This window comes from Narcine bancroftii, chromosome 6 (assembly GCF_036971445.1).
Source record: "Narcine bancroftii isolate sNarBan1 chromosome 6, sNarBan1.hap1, whole genome shotgun sequence".
NCBI lineage: Eukaryota > Metazoa > Chordata > Chondrichthyes > Torpediniformes > Narcinidae > Narcine > Narcine bancroftii.
Window position 1 is genome coordinate 128,580,634 of NC_091474.1, and position 27,721 is coordinate 128,608,354.

At 43.1% G+C, this 27,721-nt stretch overlaps 2 protein-coding genes across 4 annotated transcripts in view; one reads left to right on the forward strand and one right to left on the reverse strand.

The window, feature by feature from the left end:
• Positions 1-11,411, reverse strand: part of rab23 (RAB23, member RAS oncogene family) — an 82,404-nt gene extending 70,993 nt beyond the window's left edge. For both annotated transcript variants that reach the window (XM_069886080.1, XM_069886084.1), the window contains exon 1: positions 11,368-11,411. In XM_069886080.1, coding sequence (XP_069742181.1) covers positions 11,368-11,405 — 38 coding nt within the window. In that variant the 5' untranslated portion in view covers positions 11,406-11,411. The remainder of the gene's footprint in view (positions 1-11,367) is intronic.
• A 203-nt stretch (positions 11,412-11,614) lies between these two features.
• The window catches only part of prim2 (DNA primase subunit 2), a 289,744-nt gene continuing 273,637 nt past the window's right edge, over positions 11,615-27,721 (forward strand). The window contains exon 1 of one of the 2 annotated variants that reach the window (XM_069886087.1): positions 11,615-11,816. In XM_069886087.1, the coding sequence (XP_069742188.1) occupies positions 11,666-11,816 (151 nt within the window). In that variant the 5' untranslated portion in view covers positions 11,615-11,665. Of the gene's footprint in view, positions 11,817-12,522; positions 12,656-27,721 lie in introns of those variants that run through there. The other variant, XM_069886089.1, reaches the window with a different exon arrangement.

A 27,721-nucleotide genomic window follows, 5' to 3' on the forward strand; every position in this document is an offset into this window, starting at 1 on the left:
AGAGCACACATGTCAAACTCTGGCCCGCGGGCCAAATTTGGCCCACGATATAATTATCTTTGGCCCGCAAGATCATTTCAAAAATGTATTAGAGGTGGCCCGCACTGCAGCGAGAGCCGATGCTGTTTTTTGGTAATGCCACCCCCATCATCCTCCCCCTTCATTGCACATCCTTCCCCACCCCTTAACTATCCCCTTAAAAGATGGCCAGAATATTCTCAAAAAGGAATCGAGAATGGTAAAGTTCCACAAACCTTCTGCTGGGAATCCTAACAACACCCGGGCATCAGATGCACGGGACGCGGAGGGAGCAAGAGTGTTGCAGGTTGACCGGGCAAACTTTGAGAACGGGGAAAACAAAATTGTAACACGAGAAGTCTGTCGATGTCATTAGCCGGGAATCCAGTTGGAAAGCTCCCCGCACAACCAGTCACTTCTCCCACCTGTCGAGAGGTGCGGCGGATTGGCGAGCGCCTGTGATTTCCTGTCGGCGCGACGGGCATGGCAGGCTGCGCACGGCCCCCGGGCTGCGCGAGCCCCGTGCAACTGGCACCGGATGGCCCTTCCACAGCGCGAGCGCACTTCTCCCGGTCGCCACGGCCTTCAGCGCTTGCAACCGCGCGGACCCCAGGGACGGCTGGTTCGGCCCTGCACGTGAAGAGAGAGATGGTGGCTGTCCGCAAAGGCTGATCGGTAGCGCGCTGGGCCTGAGTGGGTGGGTAAGCAGGGGTGGGCATAGGGTGTAGGTGAGGAGTAATGGGCAGGGGAAGTTATGGTGGTGCAAGGGGCAGTTAAAGGGAGGGATGAGTAGAATGAGGGGTGGATAGGGAAGAGGTAAAAGGGGAGGTGCAGGGCGAGTAGGGGAGGGGTGATTTGAGGGTGAGAGATGGGTAGAGGGAGGAACAGGTTGAGGGGAGAGGCAGTAGAGGGGCATGTATAGGATGGGGTGGGTAGAGGCAGAGCGAGTGGAGTGAGGGGTGAGTCGAGGTTGGGTAAAGGACTGGTCAGGTAGAGGGATGGTGGGTCGAGGGTGAATAGAGGCCTAGAGCCTGAGGAGAGAGCAGGAAATGCTGAGTCCTGATGCAGGCCAAAATGGACACAGCCTGTGAATGCTGACTACATCTCCACAGGGACCAAATATGTTTCCCTCAGGTCAAGCAAAGGGTGAACTTGAGCTACCTACTCCTGACCTGTAACATTATCCTCCTAAAGTTATATCCTTTCAACATTACATATGTTGAAAGAAGAGAAAACATGCAGATGTTGTTGAAAATTTATAATAAATATTTAGTTCGGCCCTCGACTTAGTCCAAGTTTTTAATTTTGGCCCTCCGTGAATTTGAGTTTGACACCCCTGACTTAGAGCATTGGAAAGACTTACCACTAACACTAATAGGAAGGATAAACTGTATTAAAATGAACATTTTCCCAAGGATACAATACCTATTTCAGGCATTGCCAATAGACTTGACGGAGAAATTCTTCAAGGAGTTAAATAATAAGGAAATTTTTATGGAAAGGGGGGAAACCGAGGATAGCACTAGATAAATTAACAGAATGGTATAAACAAGGAGGCTTACAACTGCCAAACTTTAAAAATTATTATAGAGCCGCACAATTAAGATACCTATCAGATTTTTATCAAACAAGGGAAAAGCCAGATTGGACTAGATTAGAACTAGATAAAATAGGGGAGAAGATACCTGAACATATATTACATAAATGGGATGAAAAATTGGTACAATGTAGGAATTCTCCAGTATTACATCATCTGCTCAATATTTGGAAGAAGATTCATGTAGAAAGGAATAAAACAAATTACCAACTACCAAAACTAATACTGACGCAAAATCAGCTAATCCCTTTTACAATAGATAACCTTTCCTTTAAAGAATGGGAGAAAAAAGGGATCAAAAGAATAGAAAATTGTTTTTCAGGAAATAGATTATTATCCTTTGAACAAATGAAAAATAAATACAATATAACTCAAGATACAGTGCTGGCATATTACCAATTGAGATCCTACTTGAAGGACAAATTAGGAAGCAGTCTGAGGTTACCAGAGGGAAGTAACTTTGAATATGTGATTACAGATACAATGATAATCAAAAGATTTATAACAAATATGTATATTAAACTGCAAGAAAAGGAGAATGAGGAAACAAATGGTAAAACTAAACAAAAATGGGAACAAGATCTAAACATAAAGATAAAGAAGGAAGCAAGGGAGAAGTTATGCTCAGGAACAATGAGAAATACCATAAATACGAGGTTACGTATGATACAATATAACTGTATTTACAGGCTATATATTACACCTCAAAAGTTAAATAAATGGGACCCAACAGTATCTGACAGATGTTTTCGCTGTAAGAAGGAAATGGGAACAACAATTCATGCAATTTGGACATGTGAGAAAGTGAAAAAATTTTGGGAAGATCTAAACCAGATATTAAATAAAATCACAAAAAGCAATGTACCAAAAAACCCAGAGATCTTCCTCCTAAGTAACATAAAAAACAAAGAATTTGGACTCGACTTGGATGGTGCACAAAAAAGATTTGTTATGATAGCACTAGCTGTAGCAAAAAAATGTATTATGTCAGCCTGGAAATTAGAAGATAACTTGAGAATACAACAATGGTATATAGAAATGAATAAATGTATTCCATTAGAAAAAAAAACCATATAATTTAAGAAATAACATTACAATATTTGAACAAATATGGGAGCCATACATGAAACATAATAGAGAAAACCTACCGGGGACATCTACCACCTAAAATGACAGAAGGAGAAGAGAATGAAAAGAACTGACTCAGTGGAATTTCTTGTTTATTTTTATTGAGTGACAACATTGTTTGACGGGTTTAATGTATCTTATTTTTTGAACTTTAAATAAATGAGAGGGGAGGTAGGGAGGGAGGGAGGGGAGGAGGGAAGGGGGGGGCTGAAAACGACACTGTATATATTCAAGAAGGAAAATGTATGTATCTTGATCAATATGGTTTATAGTGTGAAAAATAAAAAAAATTAAAAAAAAAATCTTTGATTATCTTTCTCCAATACAAAATTAAATATTTTGGCAAACAAATCATTTTCAATTAAAGGGCACTTGGTAGAATGCATACCTCCGGCAAGGGCCACACAACATTAAAACCTTTTACTTCACAAACTTTTTAATCTATCTACCGTCCAGTGCCCATTTTTCCCCACAAGAACGATGCATGAAAATGGCCCTTTGGCCCATCAAGTTTGCTCTGACTTTCCATAACCATTGTTACAAATCTCTGCTATTTCCTTTTTTTTAAAAAAAATGTTTCCACATTTCTATCACTAGCCCCTAGATTCTACACATCACTTACACATGACTGCAATGGCCAATATCTTTGAGATTCTCAAGGTAATTGAAACATCCAGAGGAAGCTCACATGGTCCACTGGGAGAATGTGCAAACTGCACATAGACAGGGCCAGAGTTCAGGGCAGAAGCAAATCGCTGGAGTTGTGAGGTAACAGCTCTAATACAGAACTCTGATTACCCAAAATGGTCAGGACCATTATGAAGATAAAGATACACAACTGAAAATGGATAAATATCCAGAAATTTAAAAAAAATATAGCAGTAGTGACTGCAAAGAAATGTATAACGGTAACGTGGAAAACTGAGAGTGTGGTACAATTGGACCGACAGCATATTGAAATGCAAAATTGTATACTTTTAGAACAAATTACATATAGTTTAAGGAATCAAATTGGAAACTTTAAAGAAATTTGGGAACCATATGTGGATTTTATGACTAAAATTCCATCTACATCTTCCACCTTACCCACACTTCTCAATCAGAAATTATAAAAAAGTCAATAAATATTATATATGTTAATAATATATATGTAGAAGTAGGTATTCTTTTTATCTTTCTTTTGGGGCGCAAGAGGGGGTTGGGGAGAAAAATAATTTTTTTGTATAATTTTGTATGACTTATTAAGTTTTCGTAGTATTGAATTTATATTTTGAATCGATGCAAATGATAAATAAAATAAAAAAAAATGTTTAATTCTCACCAAAAAAAAAATGCCACCGCTGATTACGGAAACCTCCCAACCACTGCTGCTGATCCCCAACACGTCCCCACCACTGCTACTGATCTCAGGGCCTGTGGAACACTCACTGCAGAGTCAGCAGGCTCCAGTCTTCCCAGTCACTGGAGCTCCCGACGCCAACGCTTGAGTCACGATTCAGAATCCTTCCCTCGGCCTAGGGGAGTCCAATGATAGAAGGCTGCGGGGAGGGTTCGGAGTCCGTGTCGGGAGCTCTGCTGCGCCAATCAGGAAGGGAAGAGGATAGGAGGGAATGGAAGGGGAGGGAACGCCACTGAGCCTGAGATCCCACTTCTGCCCAGGAGGCCAACATCCCTACTCCTACCTGTGAGACCGCTCTCCTCGATGACGCCTGGAGAAGGAATTCTTCTGACCGCTTGTGACAGTGGGAGTGGCACAGTTTGAGATGGAGGGTTGGAGAGAAAAGTCAATTGGTGAAAGTAAAGAAGAAATGGAAAGAGAGAGAGGAGGGAGTTACCTGAAATGAGGACAATTGTCATTCTAATTTCATGTTGAGTGTATTTATTTTTAAACCTATGAAGTTAATTTGGCTCTGAAAAAATTTTGGATTAATGAGAATTTCTGATTTGTTTCGGACATCCTCATTTATTCGAAATGTTTAAAAACATTTAAATTTTTTAATTTTGGATAATCGGAGTTGTACAGTAATTGCACCACTGTGTGACAGCATTGCGATAGCAATAGCAAAGTTGATTACATGTCTCTTTAAGGAATGCCTGGAAGGACAGTATCTCCATATTACACAACTGCGAGAACATGCAATAGTGACAGAGAACCCTGAGCAAAATGTAACTATATAATTTTAGCATGAGTTTACACACAGAAATTCAAGAACGCTTTTCTGTTAATCTGGCTTTTGAAGTTCTTATGTTTTATGAAACTTTGACAACTAGGATAAACAAAATCATTAATATAACAACAAAAAAATAGCATGGAGCAATTGCTGATCTATTTCTTTTAAGAATTTATATATTTTTATTTCTCATCTATGAACATTGATTGTTATCCTGAGCTCCCAATGCCCAACTCTGAAACCTGAAAACTCCCTTCGGCAGTTGGCCTACAGGCACACATCGGACTCCCAACGCCAACTCTGAACCCTCCCCTCGGCCTACTACTGTGCACGCACATTGGACTCTGATGTGCATGTGCAATAGGCCAAGGGGACAGGGAGGATTCAGAGTCAGGACTAGCACAAGGCTGAGGGGAGGATTCAGAGTCGGGAGCTCTGGTCACTGGAGCCTCCCCTCGGCCTACAGGTACACACTGGAGCTCCTGGTGCCATCTCTGAACCCTCCCTCAGCCTACCTGAACTGTGGGGAACAATTTGCTCTCTTCAATAGGGCCCATAGGAGGTCTGCACCCTTGGCTCCTGCCTAGTTGGCCTAATGGTAGCACTGGCCGTGAATGCAGAGGTCATCTAATATATCCAATGCTCCCGTTGGCTTCCTCGACATTGGAGAGACTGCGAGATTCTTTAGTTGAGTACCTCGGCTCTGTCCGTTGCAATAGTGTGGATCATGCAGTGGCCAACCATTTCAATTTCCTGCCCCATTCCCTTGCCAACATATCCGTCCATAGTCTCATGCACTGCCAGACTGAGACCACCTGCAAATTGGAAGAATAACGCTTATATTCCGTCTGTGCACCCTCTAACCACATGACATTAACATCGACTTCTCTGGTTTCTGTAACCCCACCCCTGTCTCTCCCCTTTCCCCATCTCTATTTCTCCTGTGCTCTCGCTCGGTCTCTTTCTTCCCTTTTCACTGTTTCCTTTCCTCCAGCTTTGCATTCAGGTTTCCATTAACTCTCCCCCCCTCATCTTTTCCCATGTCTCCTTTCTTGTTGTTCTCTTTTTTCCTCTGCCTCCTTTACCCCAGCTCTGCATTCAAACAACTAACCCTCCCTCTCTTATCAATTGTCACCTTTCTTTTCTCTCAGTGGTTCTGAACCATTTTCTTTCCACTCACATACCACTTTAAGTGTTCCCTGTGGTGATATGTAATTACACCATTAGGTCACCAGGGGTCATCCCAGTGACCTTGTATATAAAGCAGTCCAGAGCTACAGTCTAGCCTTCCAGGTTCGTCTTGCAGAGAGACAAGACTTCTTCGTGTACATATTAGTTTATTAAAGCTGTCTTATACTCGCACTGCTGGTGTGGTTATTGTCAGTACAAATTAATAAACTAATATGATAGCTACTAGGATGGAAGCTGCTTCTGCTCCAATGCCCATTCCCAACCACCTGGAGACTCATTCTGAGGAATGGAATCAGGGGATGACTCGCACGCACGTGCATCCGAGGACAGAGACGGTGAGGGACCGCTGTACTGGAATCATGGTGGAATGTGGGGAAGATCACAGAAGTATGATAGGGCAGGTAAGAAATGGCCAAGAGCCCTGCCTGCCCATGGGTTTGCCGGTACAGGCGCTACCGACCTTAAACCCCGGTCCGATCAGAAAGGGGCCACTACAAGCGCGGGTGGAAGGATCTCCACAAGTCGTGCTCCCGATCGCCACATATGTGCAGAATGCCCGACCACTCCAGAGCCAGGGAAAGCAGACACCGCTACTGTCACTCCCCCAGCAGCAGTTTCCCCAGTACCACAGAGACCTGACGCTACCGCTGGGATCCGCCCTAAGCCCGCTGCAAATGTCCCAAGCCAGAGACTCAGCCGTCAGCCCCAAGCACCCAGGTTACTCCTCCAGCAGATACAAGCCCCACAGAGGCTCTACCAGCAGCTCCCAGTTCCCCAAGGTACGCCCTTGCTACACCTAAGGGACCAGAGATTGTGGCTTAGCCATGTGCTGCGACCAGACAGGCTGGAGCTCGACCCCAGAAAACCCGGAGCCGGCACGCACTTTGGCCGCTGGCAGAGATGCTTTCTGAATTATGTGGAAGGTACTGAGGCATCGGATAAAGAGCTATTAATGTTGCCGTTAGCGCAGCTGGGAGACCACCCTTACTCCTTTATACAGGATGCCAGGTCCTACCAAGAGGCAATGAGCATTTTACAGAGGCATTACAGTAAGGGGCATAGCAAACTCCACTCCTGGTACAAGCTGATGACTCAGTCACAACAAGTAGGGGAGTCTGCCAGAGACTTTATACTCTCTCTGAAAGACCTGGCGAGAGGCTGCAACTTTAAAGCAGTATCAGCTCAGGAGTATGCGGAGGACCTTATTAGGGACAGAATTGTTGCAGGCATATGATCCACTGAGACGAGACATTCGATTGCTGGAGAAAGGAATGGTGGGGCTAGATGAGGCAGAGATTATTGCAGAAGCTTTAGAAAGTACCAGGAAAGAATTGGAGAAGTACTCACAGGACCTTGGGGCATGGACAAACGTCACACTGTTGGACTCTCTAGCCCCACAAAAAGAAAAGTATGTTGCCTCACAGGAATTCACAGCAGCAGCAGCACCTTGAGGGTCCAAAGTGCTTTTTCTGTGGACAAAGAAAGCACCCAGAGCCCTCTGCCCTGCCCCAAGGCCACAGCCAAGGCCCATTTCATGCTAATGAGAGGCGGGAAAGCTCTTCTTTCTCCACAGACAAACAGAAGAAGAATGCCATGTGCAGCCAGCCATCTTGGACAAATGCTACAAAGCAGAGGACACAGTCTTCAGGAGATGAATATGACACCGAGTACCATCGGATGAAAGGAAACGAAGGACACACCAAACTTGCTTCCCTACGCATCAATCAGGCAAATCCACACAATTTATCTGACGCCACTGTAGTGCATCAAAATTAATGATGTGAGGGTAAATTGCTTAATAGATAGTGGAAGCACTGAAAGTTTTATTCAGCAGGGGTTAGTCAACCGCCTTGCCCTCCCCACACGCTCGAGTGAGCACCAGATCCTGTTAGCAGCCAGCAGCCTTGTGGCTGAGGTAAAACAGATTTTCAGGGTTACTCTAGAAATCCAGGGCACAAAATACGAAGGGTTCAAATTACTAGTACTCCCTCACCTCTGTGCCCCGGTACTATTGGGGTTAGATTTTCAGTGCTAGTTAGAAAGCCTTACAATAGTGCACAACGGGCCTCACCCCCCCACTATGCCTTACGAAGAAACAACACTGCAGCCTGTCTGTCCTGAACATAGAACCCCCTCTGCTGTTCACACACCTGATCCCAGAGTGCACACCAATAGCCACAAAGAGCAGGAGGTACAGCCCGAGGAACAGAGACTTCATTAGGACAGAGGTCCTCAGGCTACTACAGGAGGGCATCATAGAGCAGAGCACCAGCCCCTGGAGAGCCCAGGTGGTTGTAATAAAGTCAGGAGGAAAACTGCGCATGTTAGTGGATTACAGCCAGACAATCAACAAATTTACACAACTAGATGCCTACCCCCTGCCACGCATAGCAGACATGGTCAACAACATTGTGCAGTGTAAGGTGTTCTTCTTCATAGACCTGAAAGCAGCATACCATTAGAAACAGCGATCGCATTTACACGGCACTTGAAGCAGACGGCAGGCTGTATCAATTTCTGTGACTCCCCTTCGGTGTCACCAATGGAGTGTCCCTGTTTCAGAGAGAAATGGACCGAATAGTAGATGAGTTCCAACTTAAAGCAGTGTTCCCCTACTTAGACAACGTGACAATCTGTGGCCACACTCAGGAGGATCATGACATGAATTTAAAAAGCTTCTTCCAGGCAGCCGAGGAAAGGAACCTAACATACAACAGGGACAAATGTGTCTTTAGCGCCAGGAAGTTGCCAATCCTGGCTACATAGTGCAGAACGTGGAAATCAGCCCAGACCCAGCCTGTATGCGCCCTCTCCTAGACCTCCCAGTGCCACACACGCTGAAAGCATTTAAAAAGGTGTTTGGGAACTGTTCGCTTACTACACACAATGTGTCCCCAACTATGCCAATAGGGCCTGCCCACTTATAAAAGCCTCAGTTTTCCCACTGTGCCCAGCAACCACCAGAGCATTCAGGGACATTAGGGACCATATCGCTAAAGCTACCATGTGGTCCATAGATAAGTCAATCCTGTTTCAAGTAGAAACGGATGCATCCGATGTGGCTCTGGCAGCCACCCTAAACCAAGATGGACGACCGGTGGCCTTTTTCTCTCGAACCCTACAGGGGTCAGAGGTAAGACACTCAGCAGTAGAGAAGGAGGCCCTAGCCATTGTGGAAGCAGTAAGGCACTGGTGACATTATCTGGCGTGCAAACACTTCACCCTCGTCACGGACCAACGGTCTGTGGCTTTTATGTTCGATAACCAGAACAGGGGGAGAATTAAGAATGACAAAATCCTGTGCTGGTGGATAGAATTGTCTACATTTAACTACAACATTCTATACCGCCCCGGAAGACACAAGGAGCCCGCGGACGTGCTGTCCAGGGGCATTTGTGCCATCCTTAACCACATGTCCCAGTTGCAGAGCTTGCACAATGAGCTGGGCCACCCGGAGGTCGCTAGACTATTTCACTTCATTAAAACCCAAAACCTCCCATTTTCGGTAGAGAAAGTGAGGTCAGTGAACAAGAGCTGCCCCATCTGTGCGGAATCCAAACTGCAATTTTTCCGGCCAGACAAAGCCACCCCGATAAAAGCTACCAAACCTTTTGAGTGCCTCAGCCTTGATTTTAAAGGCCCACTCCCGTCCAATAATAGAAATGTCTATTTCCTAAATGTAATAGACGAATATTCCCGCTTCCCCTTTGCAATCCCGTGTTCTGATGTATCAGCAGCCACTGTTATAAAATGCCTCCAACCCATCTTCAGCATATTTGGGTACCCGAACTACATACACACAGACAGGTGTGCTGCATTCATGAGCGCAGAAGTACAGCATTACCTGCACGAGAGGGATTGCTACCAGCCGCAGTACAGGGGGAATGGACAAGTCGAAAGGGAAAATGCCACTATCTGGAAAACAGTCCTCTTGACTTTAAAAGCAAAAGACGCATATCTTTTCTTTCACAAGAAAAGCCACAATGGGCACAGTGCTGCCTAAATGGATGGTGACACCGGGACCTGTTCTCCTCCGGAAGCACTGCAGACCCCACAAAGTGGACCTGCTGGTGGATCAAGTGGCGTTGAGGCATGCGAACCCTCAGTACACCTTCGTCACATTCCCAGATGGAAGAGAAGACTTGGTGGCCACCAGGGATCTCGTGCCAGCCGGATGTGTGAACAATGTGGAGGAAACACAGATATCTACGGATCAACAACGAGCGCAGCAGCAGTCACCAGAACAGTCGTCCATCGAGTCACCCCAGAGGACTATACCACCCACCCCGGAAATCAGGACCCTGGGTACGCCCGCCCCACAAAATATCACCACCCTAGACTTGATGGCAGGACCTAATCCCATACAAGAGGATCCCCAGCCCACACAGCCATCTAGTACTTCCCACTCCCACACCTCCACCAAGAAAGGGCGAAAGGCAGACCGTACTCCCCATCCCTATTCTTCTTTGGCTTGGCTTCGCGGACGAAGATTTATGGAGGGGGTAAAAGTCCACGTCAGCTGCAGGCTATACCACTACTGAAGAGGTCCAGAATGCCATAGAAGCCACGAAAAAATTTGGACATGAACTTACAAATAAGGGAAGGAGGACGGTGGGGGGGGGGGGGGAAGAGGGGCCGAGTGGAATAACACAGTGTGAGTATAAGACAGCTTTAATAAACTAATATGTACATTGAGGTCTTGTCTCTCTGCAAGACGAACCTGGAAGGCTAGACTGTAGCTCTGGATTGCTTTATATACAAGGTTACCCTGGTGACCTAGTGGTGTAATTACATATCACCACATTCCCTATGCCACAAGTGTTAGGTGATTAGTAAGGTGTTTAAGGTGGTACAGGTGTGAAAGGCACTGTTTTAATCGTACATAATTGACTCGTTATGTGCATGGTTTCATAACCCCAAAGGAAATGGGCCAATGACCATTTTTCTCAAACAAAATATTTCAGTAACAATTGGATCTAGAGCAGTGATTCTCAACCATCCCTTCCCACTCATATTCCACCTTAAGCAATCCCTTACTAATCACAGAGCACTGATGGCATAGGGATTACTTAAAGTGGTGCGTGAATGGAAAATAGAGGTTCAGAACCACTGCTCTAATTCCATATCCAATGCTCATCTTTTGTCTTTGGCTGTTCTCCTTCCCCTGTCAATTCTTTCTTTTATTCTGGCACCTGCCTGTTTTCTTTTCAGCTCACCCTTTGAAGAAGGGCTCGTGCCCGGTCGCCAGTTGTATATCTTTACCTTGTCTGAGCGCCTCCAGCATTTGTTTTCACGACCATCGCTGCGTCTGCGGACCCTCCCATTTTACTCTTAATCAGCGCTGTGATTGGCCCATCGAGAGACCTCGCTGAAGGGCTCAGCTCAGAGCAGCCCTGCGATTGGCTAAGATGGCCTTCAGGCCGAGCAATGGCTCCCTCTCGTCCGTCCTAAGCGCTTTGATTGGTTGAGATGATCCGCGGGGCGTGCCGGGATGCCGCTACTGCGCTGTGATTGGCTGCGCGGGCGGCGGGAATTGGTGGCTCTGTTTTACTGAAGCAAGATGGAGTTCATGAGCAGGAAGACGAGGAGCTGGGTTCGCTGCCACCCGTTGGTCGACCTCTACCCGTACCCCCTACAGTTCTATGAGCAGCCACCCACCGGTGACATCTCATTGCAGGAGTTTGAGAACTTGGCAGTGGAGAGGCTGAAGCGTAAGTAGGCCAGCGCAGGCTAGTGATGATAAGACATTGTGCAGACATGTGGACTGAAATACTTGCTTGTTGCAACCGAACGGGTACATTGTAAAATCCGCTGCAATTGTATAATTAAATAGAAATAGCGCATTCAAGAATAATCAGTAACCTTAATATGAGAAAGTGCAGACTATTTTTTTGTGGCGTGGCAGCAAACCATGATTAGTGTATGAAGGGGAGCTTCAAGAGCCTCCCAGCTGTTGCAAATAAATTGTTCTTCAACCTAGAGATGCTGGCCTGCAGGCTTCTATGACTTCTCCCCAAAGCAGAAGAAAAGATTGTGACCTGCGTGGATGGGAGGTCGGAGCCTGAGGTGGTGGATGCTGGAGGAACTCAGCGTCTACAATCATAGCGCCTGCAGACTTCTGTGATTCAACCAGTCAGTATGCTTTCCGCACTGCACCTGTAGATGTTTAATTCAGTATTCCTTAGAAAATAGAATTGTTAGTGTGCCTTCCTGCAGGCAGTGATAAACATGGACTTTATCATTGCCTGCAATATGCTGACCGGCTGCATCATGGTCTGGTATGGGGACACCAATGCCCCTGAGTGTAAAGCCCTGCAAAAGGTAGTGAACATAGCCCATGACATCACAGGCAAACTCCGTCTCGTCATCGAGAAGCATCGGCAGCATACAGGGAATGCTGCCGTCGGAGGGCAGCAGCAATCATCAAGGATCCACAGCACACTCTCTGTTCTTGCTGCTACCATCAAGAAAGAGGTATCAGTGCCACAAGACTTGCACTACCAGGTTCAGGAATAGCTGCTATCCCTCCACCATCAAACTCAACAACAAAGTAAATCAGGAACTCATTTAATGACTCTAATTTTTGCACTTTTTTTTCCCCTTTGTATTGCACAGTCAGTTGTTTACATTTGTTTTCATATATACATTGTGTACATTTTTTTTTGCTCTACCTATAAGTGGTAATTCTGCCTGCCCTGCAGGGAAAATAATCTCAGGGTTGTATGTGATGGCATGTGCTGTATGTACTCTGACAATAATTTTGAAGTTTGGATAATGTAAAGTGCATTGACCAGATCATCTGGCAGAATTCCTCAGTGCCAGTACTCACTCACAAGGTCTTGCTGATTGTGTGAGGAACTCTTCAGGTCAGATCCTTTCTGTGCCAATGGAATATCATCCGCAATGCACATTGCACGCACGATAACTAATGGAGAGGAGAGAATCAGCCATCTCTGCAGACTGGATTTGCGTGATAAGGTTTATTACGGTTTATCCCTAGCAGCAGCAAAACAGAGGACTCTCTGTTACCAGCTGGTTTTGGTCTTCCAGTAGAATGAAATGTCAGTGAGGGAATGCTGCCAACTGGCACATTCCAGGCTGCACAAGTACGTGCTGAGGGACACACTGAGGCTTGGCGCAACCAACGCAAGAGCATCCTGGGGAAGAACGTTGATGGGATGAGATTGTGGGAGAAGCCCCTCAAACAGCAGATGAGAGAGTAACCCTGGAAGGGTGCAACATTATTGTCTATAGTGATATAAATGGTTAATGATACAAGTGTACAATAACAGTGTGGTGAAACCAAAATGACTAAATGACAAAGACAAAAACTAAATGTGAAAAGACCACTGTTTTCCTGTGTGCTTGCGCATGCATAGGAATATGATGCTCTAGATATAAAAAGTTTGCACTGTATACATTTTTTTATATAAAAGTTTATTTTGAAATAGGAAAAATAAAATTTCTTTTAATGGATGCAGTCTGGCCTAGGAGAGAGAGAGAGAACAGATGTGGCAGAAGCTGGATATGCTGGAGAACTTTAGCTGTCATAACAATGTTAAAATTGATAGTTTGCCTGGAGTTCTTGAGGGACAAGCTATTAGGTTGTATGTGGAGGAATGGATCCCAGAGAAATTGGGGGAGGATAATCTCCCCAGTAAATTATTAATAGAGCAGGCTCATCGGGCACCCTGGTGTAGAAAACTGTCCTATTTCCACTTTAGTTAAATTTTTGAGAGATCCTGATGGAGAACAAGTCCTAAGATTAGCAGCACAAGGGGCGAGGGAAAGAAGAGGTCCAATCACAGTGGATGGTCATAAAATATATTTTTTAATCTTGATATTAGCATTGCCCTTTTCGAAAGGAGGAAAAAATGTAACCTGGTTAAAGGTGCCTTAAGAACAAAGGGATATGATTTTGTGCTGAGACACCAAGCAAATCTAAAAGTATTTTTGCCAGAGGTTTAAAAATAATTTACAGATGTGGCGAAGGCCACAGAATTGGTAAATAGCTTACTGGTACAAATTAATGGACAATTAAATGAGGCATCATGCATAATTGGAACATACTTTGAAATATTGGAAAGTTCTTGTAAATATTTTGTCAATATAGATTAAGGACTAATTAAATGAGGTATTAGTGAATTATAGTTTGAAATACTTAAGGTTGTTATAATGAATTGTGATTTATTAGTGTTTTTTTATTGGCTGTCTTTTTAGGTAAATAATTATTTAGTGTTAATTAAGATTCTTGCTTGATTTGCTGGAAGAGGGGATGGATTTTCTTTCTCTGTTATCATGCCAATGGGACACTTTGTTCCACCAGCATATTTGGGTTCTTTTCCTACTCTTTGGCAGGTCTCTTTACTTTTGCTATGGGGTTCTTTTTCTCCTTTTTAATATTGATATTTCAACAATTTTCCACTCTTTACTAGTGATTGTACTTAGAATTTCATGGTCTCAAAGGGATAGTCTTGCGGGATTGTGGGTTTGGAGCATTGTGGGTGGAGCAGGAGGGGGGGGGATTCAATAATACATCAATGAGCTGTGGGGTATGACTAAGGCAATTACATGTATTAGCTTTGTTAATGATCTTAATGGACATTAAAAAGAAAAAAAGTATTGGCTCGTATCAAAAAGTTGGGTGCTGATCTGGCTGGGAGACCCATTTCATGGAATCTGAACATTTGCCATTAAAGATTAAAGGTTGGCCAGGTCATTGTATCCTTTTTTTAAATTCAAAAGCAAGAGGAGTGGCAGTTTTACTAGAGAAGAATCTCCCATTTGGACTGCAAGATGTGACTATGGATCCAGCAGTTAGGTACATTCTGGTGCACTATCAAGATATATTCGTAACCCTTGACCCTGATGAACTTGTATGTGCCCAATGCAGATGACAATAATTTTATTAGAGACAACTTTTTAAGATTGGCTGACTCATGAAAACGTTCTGGTGGGCGGAGACTTTAACTGTTTGGATCCAATTCTAGATAAATCATGGGGAAAAGATAAAGAAATAAAACAGCAAAAGCTATACTGAGGTTAACAGGGGAGCTGAATTTAATGGAGGTTTCATCTGGGGAGAGGAATTATTCCTTCTATTTGAGACAATATGACTCCTACTCTAGGATAGATTTATTTTTGACCATCTCAATTGCAGGGTAGGATCATAGGAATCGAATACAAAGTGAGACTTATATCAGACTATTCACCTCTTGTATTGACTATTGATATGTCAGATAAGCAAGAGACGGTTTGCTTTAATTGCTCTGACTCAACTGCGGACAAATTTTTACTTTGGAATACGTTAAAGGCATATTTAAGGGGCCAAATTGTTATGTCTAAGATTAAAAAAGCATATACGAGGGAGATGGATGAATTGGAAGAGACGATCACAATTTTATAAAAGGACCTTCAACAAAGAGGCTCTGGAAAAACAGAAGACTAATGAGTAAGAAACTCAAAAGCCTTGGTAACAAAATCGAAGGTACTGTGAGCTAGGGGAAAGCCCACAAGTCCTTTCCTGGCAGTTGAAATCAGAGCTAGCCTCCAGATCTATATATACAATCAAGTCAAACATGGGAAGGATCTCCTATAAACCAAAGGACATAAATGAAGCTTTTAAACAATTTTATATGAACTTGTATGAATCTTAATCAATGGGGGATTTGAATAAAATAAGAGAGTTTCCTGTCACAATTGGACCTTCCAAATTTGAATCTAGAAGAACAGAGGGTTTTAAACGTTCCCTTTAATCAAATTGAGATAGGGAAAGCATTGATATCCTTGCAAGTTAATAAGTCCCCAGGAGAAGACAAGTTCCCAATCGAATTTTATCAACAATTTAAAGATTATGGAGGTACTAGATCAAGCAGTGGCAACCTGTACTCTCCTGGAGTCCTTCTCAGTCGCAATTATTACAGTGATTTCCAAAAAAGTTATGGAAAATTGAAATGGTCATCTTATAGGTCCATATCATTATTGAATAAGGACTATAAGATCATTGCTAAAGCTCTGGCAAATAGATAGGCAGTATATTTGCCTAAATAAATGTAGATCAGATGGGTTTCACACAGAAGAGGCAGTCTGCAGAAAATGTTAGCAGACTGCTCAGTATTATTCATCTGGCATAAATGAGGGATTAATTGAGTGTCGCTCTGGCCCAAGATGTGGGGAAAGTTTTCGACAGACTGGATTGGGACTATTTATTTAAAGTTTTGGGAAAATCTGGACTAGGAGAGGTATTTATTAATTGAGTTAAAGCTCTATATTATGAGCCTAAAGCGAAAGTAATCACTAATGGTCAAATCTCATTGGTGTTCCCATTGTCCAGATCTAGTAGACAAGGTTATCTATTATCTCCAGCCCTTTTCGTCCTGGCTATCAAATCATTAGCAGAATCTATCCACCAAGATCTTGATATAAAAGGCTTCAGTTTACCAGGAAGAACATAAAATGAATCTATTAGCTGTCGATGTTCTAATATATCTGACGGACCCAGCAGGTTCATTACAAAAATGGAGTCTAAATCGGAACTTTTGGGACTTACTTGGGCTATAAAGTTAATTGGCATAAAAATGAAGTTATGCCACTTATGGGTGGGAATTATGATCATGTTAAAAGAGACTTTCAATTTAAGTGGCTGCTTAATGGGAAAAATATTTAGGTATTAAGATAGATAATAATGAACAGAATTTATATAAATTATCTTTGGAAAGTTGGGGATGATTTAAATAAATGGATAACTCTTCCAATTAGTTTGATTGGAAGGGTCAATTGTATAAAAATGAATATATTGCCTAAATTACTATCTTTTCTAAAACCTACCTGTTTTAGTACCACAAAGATTCTTTCAGAATTTAAATAAATATATTAGGAAGTTTCTGTGGAAGGGTACATTTCCCAGAGTCTCTATTGATAAATTAACCTGGAATTATGGGAGGATTAAAGCTCCCAGACTTAAAAAAAATATATTGTTGGGCATCCCAAATGAAGTTCGTCGCTTCCCTCTTTAACAGAGGAGACAAGTATTCTTGAGTAAAATTGGAACTGCATAAGGTTGGTGAGGAGATAGCAGAAAAATTTATATATAAATGGAATTCTAAATTACTATTTGGTCATAAGGAAGTCCCCTTACTAAAACATATTAATACAATTTGGAATAATCTCAGTGGTCAAATTATTGTTTTTTTTTGGGGGGGGTGGGTTTTGGGCTCTCACCCAAAACACCCCTAGCTCAAAATAAATTAATTCCATTAACAATTGATAATAAAATTTTAGAAACTTGGTTTCAGAGTGGGATCAAATATGTAGTTTTTTTTTGAGCAGGGTCAATTTATGACAGTTGAAGAAATCAGGAATAAATTTGGAGTTTTAAATACATTATTTTTCTGTTATCTTCAGTTAAGATCTTATTTAAGGGATAAATTGGACCTCACTGCAATGTACTGAAATAGAGACTGGTTTAAAAGGGGATCACAAAAAAATTTATCCCAAAAATTTATTCCTTACTTCAGACAGAAGCCCCAAAACAAGGACTAGCTAAGTCAAGAGAGAGAGATGGGAATCAGATTTGGGTATAGAAATTGATCCAATATAAACATTTGCATCAGCTGTACCTTGCTCTGCAAAAATTAAATAAATTGAAATCTGAATGATCCAATTTATACTTTCGATGTGGTCAAGATCGATGGAGCTTTTTGCATTTGACCTGGTCATGCCCTAGTGAGATCCTTCTCAGAAGATTTGGGGCATCTCCTGGAACATATTATCAGAATTCGATACCCTCAGGTGCCAGAATTGTTTTTATTGGAGAAATTAGCTGATAAGACCAAAAATGAGGCTGTTGAAATATCAATTGAAATTTGTTAAGCTTGCTTTAGCGGTTACCAGGAAATGCATAGTCATTACTTGGAAATCTAATTCCCAACTGAGTCTAACCCACTGGAAGTCAGAAATGAACAGTTGTGTTCCCCTGGAGAAGATTACTTACAACCTCAGAAATTGTTACATGTTTTTAAGAATATGGAACCCATATTTAAGATACACAGGGTTTGACTTTTAATGATTTTCTCCCACCCCAGTCTCCATTACCACTATCTCCAGTGTCGTTAGCGATGTCTCTGTCAAGATATTTATCCCTTAAGCTCTGGATCAATTGCATAATGTTTCATCTGTATGTAGTTAATGCTTTTGGAAAGCAGGTGATTTTTGTCACATTATAATTGGAGAATTACCTCTTTTTCTTTTTTTCCTTTTGGGGAAGGAGGGTCTTTTTCTCTTTTTTTCTGTTTCCTACTTTTAAGGATTGGCACAGTGTGTAATTTTGTATTTATAAACAATAGTGCAGAATTTGATAATTGTGATAAATGTGTTGATTCTTCTTTCTTTGTACATCAACATGTAGTTTGGTTTTTGTAGTTTATAGTATATCTGTAATGTTTGATTTTTTGTTTTGTAACTCAATGGTGATTGAAAATTAAATAAACAAAGGAGAGAAAAAAAACCCCAATTATTTGTTTTCATGTTAGTGTATGAATAACCTACATGCAACTGATCTGGCAGCATCTGTGAAAAAACACTGCCAGACCAAATTATGTCCCCAGCACTTCATTCTCAAGATTGGAAGTGTGCTGATGCCCTGAAATCCTCCATGGAAACTGCTCTAAGCAGATTGGTTGAGATGATATTACTGAGTACTGGTATGCTTTCCAAGAAGCTGTCTACTGCGTTACCCAGGACACCTTGGGGAAACTCAAGCGCAAGCATCAGGACTGGTTTGATGAGAATAACCAATCTGCTCAAAACCTTCTAAGAGCTAAGGCGATTGCGCACCAAGCTTTTCTTCGACATCTAAACTCAATTTCCAAAAAAAAGTGCCTTTTTGAGTGCAAAATCAACTTTGCAAAGGCATCTCAGAGCTATGAAAGACCAGCTGTGGGCAAACAAAGCCAAACAGTTACAAGCCTTCGCTGACTGTGATGACTCAAAATGCTTCTATGAAGCAGTCAAGGTTGTGTATAGTCCATCAAAACAAGGTACCTCACAACTCCTGAGCAAAGAAGGTACATCCATCTACACTGAGAAGTCAGAGCACATGAAAAGATAGCAAGAACACTTCCATGAGCTGTTGAATGGACCAGGAACTATCACTGATGAAGCACTGGGCAGAGTAAACCTCGAGCCATCTTGTTCGAGCAAGATGCTCTCCCTCCTCTTCACGAGGTCATCAAAGCCATCAAACAGCTAAAACCCAACAAAGCAGCAGGGCCTGACGGTATTGCAGCTGAGATTCACCAGTATGGTGGTAACACACAGACATGATGCCTGCACCAGCTATTCTCAAAGTTGTGGGGAGCTGCAGAACTACCACAAGACTTCAAAGACTCATCAATCGTGACCATCTACAAGAACAAAGGAGATGAGAGGTTGCAACAAATATTGTGGCATCTCTTCTGACAGTTGAGGGAAAATGCCTCGCGAATATCATCCTTAAACTTTTGATGTCCTACATCAATGACAAAATTCTTCCAGAATGCCAGTGAGGTTTTCAAACAGGCTATAGTGCAGTGGATATGATCTTCTCCCTGAGGTACCTCCAGAGAAATGTGTTGAGCACCAGAGAAATCTCTGTCACATTTGTTGATCTAACCAAAGCGTTTGACACTGTTGGTAGAGATGGCCTGTGGTAGCTGTTACTAACGCCTAACCAACATCCTCTGCCAGTTCCACGAAGGTATGGAAGGCCACATCAATATGTGTGGTGCTTTGTCAGACCCATTTCCTATCAAGGTTGTGTTTTGGTTCCTACTCTGTTTGGACTATTCTTCAGGATGCCACATCAGACCTGAAGTTGGGGGTCTTCCTACAAACGAGGGCTGATGGTGGGCTTCTTCACCTCACAGACTGAGAGCAAAAACAAAAGTCAGGGACATTGTGGTGCATGAGCTACAGTTTGCTGATGACTGTGCACTGGTTGCTTACTCTCTAAGACTTGCTGGAGACCACAAGTCACTTTGCCAGTGCTGCCAAGAGTTACAGATGGACAATCAGCCTGAAAAAGATGGAAGTTTTGTACCAACTGGCCCCTGGCTCAAACTACAAAGAACCAACTGTCCTCATTGATTACTCTTAATGCTGTCAGCAAGTTCTGTTACCTGGGCAGCACAATAACATCCTCATCTTCTCTCGATGTTGAGATTGAGTCAAGGTCCAGAAAGGGCTGCTTTGCCTTTGGTCAGCTGAAAGATTAGGATTGGTCACAGAACATCAGGTTGGACACCAAGTGCAAGGTATACAGGTGTGTTGTTATATCAGCCTTAAAACATGGATGTGGACGTGGTGCCCATCTCAAAGTCACATGTCAGCTTGAGACTTTGGACCAACTTGTCCATTCTTACTAAGTTGCCTACCCTAACTAGTTCCTTCTGTCTGCTGTTGCTGCACATAAGTGTTGGAGAAACTCTGCAGATCCCACAATATCCAGAGGAGGCAAATATGTATAACCAATGTTTCAGGCCTGAACCCTTTGACAAGGTGCCTGAATAAAAAGGTGGAGGGAGGAGAGAAGAAGGAATACGCAGAGGAGTTTAGGCCAAAAGCCAAGAGGCCATAGGGAGACATGAATAGGAGGACAGGAGGGATAAGCTGAGAATTGATCGGGGGAGGGATGGCTCTGAATGCGGAGCTGGAAAAAGGGAGACTAAGGGAAAGCGAGAGAGCTGGAGTAAGGCATTAATGTCATTTTGTTGGAGGATGCCCAGGTGCAATGTGAAGTGCTGTTTCTCCAATTAGCAGGTGGACTCAGTTAGGCAATGCATGAAACCATGGCCAGACATGTTGGGATGGGGAATTGAAATGGGTGGCCACTGGGAGATCCATGCTATTATAGCAGACCAAGCCAAGGTACTCAACAAAACAATATTCCAGTCTTTGTCCAATCTCTCTGATGGAAGTGTTGCTTCACTTGGAAGGGCTGATTCAGGCCCCAAATAGTGATGAGGGTGGAGGTATGGGCGCAAGTGGAGCACATCCTGCAGTCACAGGGACATGTACCAATGGAGCAATGGGTAGGAAGGGCTGAGTGGATGAATAAGTCATGGAGGGACTGGTCCATGCAGAAGTCGGAGAGGGGAAGATGTGTTTGATGGTGGGGTTGTTGTAGGTGGCAGAAATTGTGGAGCTTGGTGAGGTGGAAGGTGAGGGCAAGGAGAGTCCTGTCTTTGCGTCTGGGAGTGGGCCAAGGCAAATATGTGGAAAATGGAGAATATGCAGGGATCTTCCAGTAGCGCTCCCATTTTGGTCTCCTATACATCAGAGAGGCTGGATGCAGGCTGGGAGATAGTTTTGAGTTTCCTGGAACTATGGTGCTGAAGGCAATCAATATACGAGTCTGACATGGATGTCATTATTTCCAGGGTTAAATGTCAGACTGGGGAGATGGTGTCCTGTTGTGATGGTAGATTGTTCTGGATCAAGGCTGTTGGGGAGATGAGTTGAAACGGGCTATTACCAGCCTCTTGAAGCACATCGTAATAATGGGTTTCTGGGCCATGGTCGTTGTTAAGATTCAAGAATCCTTTATTATAAGTAATAAACACAATGGACTATTACATGGTATTTGCTTTTGTATGCCAAAAGTCAAACAGATTTGCCATTGGCAGAAATTGCCTGAAGCACCTCTTGCAGTCAGAGAAGGAGAAGCACAAGAGAGTCCTCTCAATCACCCAAATGTCCACGGATTCACCTCCAGTGCTGCGCCAGCTCTACAGAGTCCACTCCAAACCATCAGCAGCCTGAGATCCAGATCTGAACCTCCAATAAGATTAGGAATCCTTCAGTACCCTAGGCACCCTTTCGCATCCCAGTTTCAATAACTGGTACCCATTCAGCCAGACTCAAGCCAGTCTGTCGCAGTCCCTGGTCTGGTGTGAATTCCTCTACTGCAGATACCTGCAGCCTGCACAGGTTCCTCGCTTCAAATCACCAAAAGTCTGCCACTTCTGTGTTCTTCAGCCACAGAACCCCTCACTGGTCCACCACCATGATCACCATCCTATGGGTCATATCCTCTGCTTCTAAAAGTGGGATGTTCTCCTGATTTTACGTGTCCTGCGTCAATCCGCTGCTTCCCTGGAATCTGTAACCTCTCTTGGCTACTGCCAATCATTGGTGCCGACATCTTGGGCGCAGACCCTGCGGTCGCAGAATTTTTAATTAAACCACTGTCGGCTCCATTAACATGCTGTTTAATATCTGTATGGAGCTGATGGCAGTTGGACCTGGCAGGAGCACTGTGTCTCTGCTCCCTGTTCTCAGGGGTCCTGCAGCAGCGCCGCCATTTTTTTGTCATGGCTCATTAGCTTGTTTCTCTTTAGTACCTGAATAGCGATGGTCTTGCAGTTGGTGGGAACTTGGGATTGAAGTTGGGAGAAGTTAAAGATATCTATGAGCACTCCTTCTAACTGGTCTGCACAGGTTTTGAGGACCTGACTATATAGACTATCTGTGCTTGTAGCTTTCTGGGGGTTTCCAGAATCTGATGCCTATATTGGTGACCATAGGCACGAGTGTGTCGAAGCACGTTGGAGTGGGTGACACAATTTTATTGACCATTCAAAGACTCTGTACTGAGCTGTTGGGGAGGCATGCCTGGTTTTGCTTTGCAACCTGTGGTAGTGAGATGAAATTTAAGAAAAGACCTAACAGTTGAGCATTAACTTTTACAACTTGGGCATTTTGTCCAAATACTATTTAAAAACTTAATGTTCCTATAAAAAGATGAAAGCAACCTTCTTGTTGCATTGTTGTCACTGAGCTGTCTCCTCCCAGCCAATTTCAATATTGATAGACTCCTCAGGGGCTGATCACTGATGTGACCTTGGTCCTTCATTTCTATAACCTTGTTGAGCCCATACGCCTGCGTTCCTCCAAGATTGGGCCTTTGGCTGTCCCTACTTTAGATCAGTCTGTCATTAATGACCTTGTCTTCAGCTGCCTGAGCTATTAGACCTGTCTTCCAACTATTTCAGTTGTCTTTTTTTCCTCTCCTTTTAAAAGTCCCTAAATATGATCTATAAGTTAGCTTTTGACTACCTGTCCTAATATCTCTTCACAAATTATAACTGTTAACACTCCCATGAAGTATCTCGGGGTATGTTAACTTCTACAATTAGATGCAGGAGCAGAAGTAGGCCATGAGACCCATCGTGTCTGCTCTGCTATTGCATTATTAGCTGATCCATTCTCTCACTTAGTTCTACTCCCCTGCCTTTTTCCCATATTTGGATACCCATCAATCTCTGCCTTCAATACACTCAACAACTCTGCCTCCACAGTTGCCCGTGACAGCAAATTCCAGAGGTTCTGCCAAAGAAATTCCTCTGGATTTCTGTTTAAAATAGGTGCCCTTCAATTCTGAAGTCATGCCCTCTTGTCCCATACTCTCCTACCATCTTTGCCACATCTACTCTGTCCAGGCCTTTCAACATTAGCAATGCTTTCATTCTTCTGAATTCCAAGGAGTACAGGCCAAGAGCCATCATGTGCTAATACCTTAATTCCAGAAATCATTATCGTGAATCTTCTCTGAACCCTCTCCAGTGCCAGCACATCTTTCTTAAATAAGGATCCCAATACTGTATCCAGCACTCTAAGTGGGTCCTCACCAGTCCATTATAAAGCCTCAACATCACAACCCTGCTGTTGAATTCTACTCCTCTAGAAACAAATGCCAACATTGAATTCTCCTTCACCAGCTCAACTTGGATGTTAAACTTTAGGATATCCTGTACGAGGACTCCCAACTTTCTTTGTTTCTCTGAATTTTGTGTTTTGAACTTTCTCCCCTATCAAATAATAATCTATCCTTCATTCCTTTTCTCAAAGTATATGACCATACAATTTCCGAAATGTCACTTCTTTGCCCATTCTTCGAATCTATCTCTCTCTGAAGCCTCTCCTTTGTCTCCTCACAATCTGCCCATCTACTTATCTTTGTATCATCTCCAAACTTTGACACAAAGCTATTTATTCTGCAGTACAAATCATTAACATGCAACGTAAAGAGAAGTGGCACCTGTGGAACACTATTGGTATCTGGTAGCCAACCAGAATAAGATCTCTTTATTCATTCTCTCTGTTTCCTGCTGCTCAGTCAATGCTCTATCCATGATGGTATCTTTCCTGTAATTCCATGGTCTCTCATGAAGCAGCCTCATGTGGGGCACCTTGTCAAAGGCCTTTTGGAAGTCCAAATATACAACATATACTACATGTCCATTGACTAGGCTGCTTGTAGTTTCCTCATAAATTTGCAGTAGATTTGTTAAGCAGGGTTTTCCCTGAAGGAAACCATGCTGACTTTTGGCATATTTTGTCATGCACTTCCAGGTACTCTCTATCCTCCTCCTTGACAGTCTATTCCAAAAACTTCCCAACCACAGATATTGGGCAAATTGATTTAAAATTTAGGTTCCTCCCATTTTTAAATAGTGGAGTGCAATTTTCCAGTCCTCTGGATCCATGTCAGAATCTATTGATCCTTGGAAGATTGTTACAAATGCCTCCACGATCTGTACAGCTGCTTCTTTCAGAACCTGAGAGTGGATTCAATCTGGACGTCTACTTGTCGACCATTCAGTTTCCCAAACATTTTATCTCTTTTTTTAAAAAAGAGCTTTTGGTAATGTTATGGGCCCAGAGGACCCCCAAACCCAGCAGCAATAGAAATTCACCAAGACAAATGGTTACTTAAACAAAAATTGCTTTTAATTAAACATGAAAATGGGATCAAACTTTAACTTGTTACTATTAACAACCCCTTTCTAATTCTAAGCGGATGTGTAGGTAATGTGTGTGTGTAACCTCTTTCTTTCAGGTCACCACAGAGTTCCTTTCTCTTTCCCTTATTTCAAGTGAAACATTATACAGCCAGCCATCTCTTCTTGTATGGACCACAAGGGCTTTGACCAGGTGGAACTAAGAACTCACAACCTGTGTTCAAAATGGGATTTTTCCACAAGCTTGTCATGTTCCAGTCCCAGCTGCTGCTGCTGAGCTGTCGAACTGAATTCTCATTCTTTCTCTCTCTCTTTGGAAAAAAAATCACATGACCCTCTTAGACTAGCAAATTGCACTCAGACTGCAGCACCGGACCTAATCTTTTGAGTTTGTTCATCTATTGCTTTCTAAAACAAAATTCCTTACTCCACAGCATGTCCAATTAACACCAACTTGTAAAGTCCTTATAGGCATTCTTCAAAGTTTTTGCAAAGTCTCTCGGAGCCTGGACTGTCTGGCTTGAGCAGAGCTCTGGCATTTTAAATGAGATCTGTTTTGAAATGTTTGTATGTGACCAACACTTTAAAAAAAACTTGCCACAATTTATCTCCTTTAAAACATATCTATATAAAATATAACATAATCCATTCTGTCATGATAATGAATATGTATGAGATGTACCGGAAGTCACGTGGTATGAGAGAGAGAGATAAGAGCACAAGCAGGAGAACAAAGGAAACGGGAAAATAAAGCCACTGAGAAGTTTACCTGATAACACTTGTGTTTAATGTTTTATTAACTTCACATTTCGGGCCACAAATGTGACATTGGCAACGAGGATGAAAGAAGCTTGAAGAAAATTAAAGACTAAACAAGATTACAGAGGATTACAGACAACTTCAAGGTGATAAGAATTTTCTCTTTGTCTCAGTACTTTTGGGGCTGGAATATTTCCTCATGGCTGGGGCAGACGGTGACTTTCTAACACATAGTGGAATTGCTCATTTTGACCCAACGGGTGATGCAAGTACTGTAAGTGTGAAGTGGAAGGCATGGCTGGAAGAATTTGAATCCTACGCCGACAGTCGTGGCCTATTTCTAGATACCGGTACAGTTGAACAAAAAGCGCAGAGGAGGGCGTTACTTCTTTTCACTGCAGGACCCTCAGTTCGGGAAACATTTAAGACACTTTTGAATACTGGAAGAAAGGATGAGTACCGGAAAGCGGTAGATGCATTAAATGCACACTACGTAGTGACACTGAATGCTACATTTCAACGCCATTTGTTTCGGAGAACGAGACAAGAAGATGGCCAGACAATTGCTCAGTACGTGACGAGACTACGCCAGCTAGCTGTTGGATGCAATTACATGCCAGCTGATTTGGACAACCAATTATTGGATCAAGTCGTACAGCACTGCAGATCAGATAAACTCAGAAGACGTCTACTGGAAAGAGGGAGTGAGTTGGAACTCACCGATGCTTTAACCATTGCTGCTGCATTAGAGGCTGTTGAAGGGCAATTTCATACCATGACCCTGAAAGACAACTCAAGCCAGCAAATTAAGAGGCTCTCACATCACCATAATCAGCCAAGATATACGTCGACACAGGACGTGGAGTGTTATCGATGTGGAAACCGAGGTCACTTTGGAAAAGACCCATATTGCCCGGCCAAAGGCAAAGTTTGCAGAAAGTGTGGAGGTAAGGACCATTTTGCAAAGAAGTGCAAAAGCAAGTCCAATGCAGACCAGAAGAGGAAGAGTACAACTTCCAAAGGCAAAGCCTGGGGGAAAGGAAAGTATCCTGGAAAGAAAGATACCATTCGCCAGATAGACGGTGACGATGATGATACCCAGGAGGAACAGAGTTGTTACCAATTTACGTTGAATGAAGTACATCATGAGAAGGTCCCAGTGATCATTGGTGGAGTGACAGTTCAGGTCATTGTAGACTCAGGCAGTGACAGTAATGTGATTGATCGACATTTATGGAAGAAGTTGAAAAGGAAAAAGATCATCTGTACCTCAAAGAAGTGTTCCAAGAAACTGTATCCATACACTGCAACCAAGCCATTGCAGACCATTGGATGTTTTACTGCAACTGTTGAAGCTGGAGATAAGTACACCGAAGCAGAGTTTATGGTCATAGTAGAGCGGGGAGAACCATTGTTGAGTAGAAGCACAGCGCAAGACCTGGCAATACTTCATATTGGAGCTTGTGTCAATTCAATTCAGTCATACGAGGATATGAAGCAAGAATTCCCCGCAGTCGTCCAAGGAGTAGGAAAGCTGAAAGGTCGACAATTGAAGCTAGCGGTAGATGAAACGGTCAAACCCAAGGCACAACCAATGCGCCGAACTCCGTTTGGACTTCGTGGGAAAGTCGAAGCCAAAATTAAAGAATTGATCGAACAAGACATTATTGAACCGGTGGAACATTCGACACAATGGGTCAGTCCCGTAGTGATTGTGCCCAAACCAAAGGGTGACATAAGACTATGTGTTGACATGAGAATGGCCAATGAAGCTATAATTAGAGAATGACACCCTATACCAACAGTGGAGGAAATACTTCAAGAACTAACTACCAGCAAGGTATTCTCAAAAATTGATCTGAAATGGGGCTATCATCAATTAGAGCTGGATCCAGGTTCCCGAGATGTAACAACATTTGTGACTCACTGTGGATTGTATCGTTACAAGAGACTATCATTTGGAATTAATGCAGCTTCGGAGATCTACCAGTATGAAATCCATCGAGCGATTCAAGGCATTCCTGGAGTTGCCAACATTTCTGACGACATCATAGTCCATGCACCAACGAAGGAAGAGC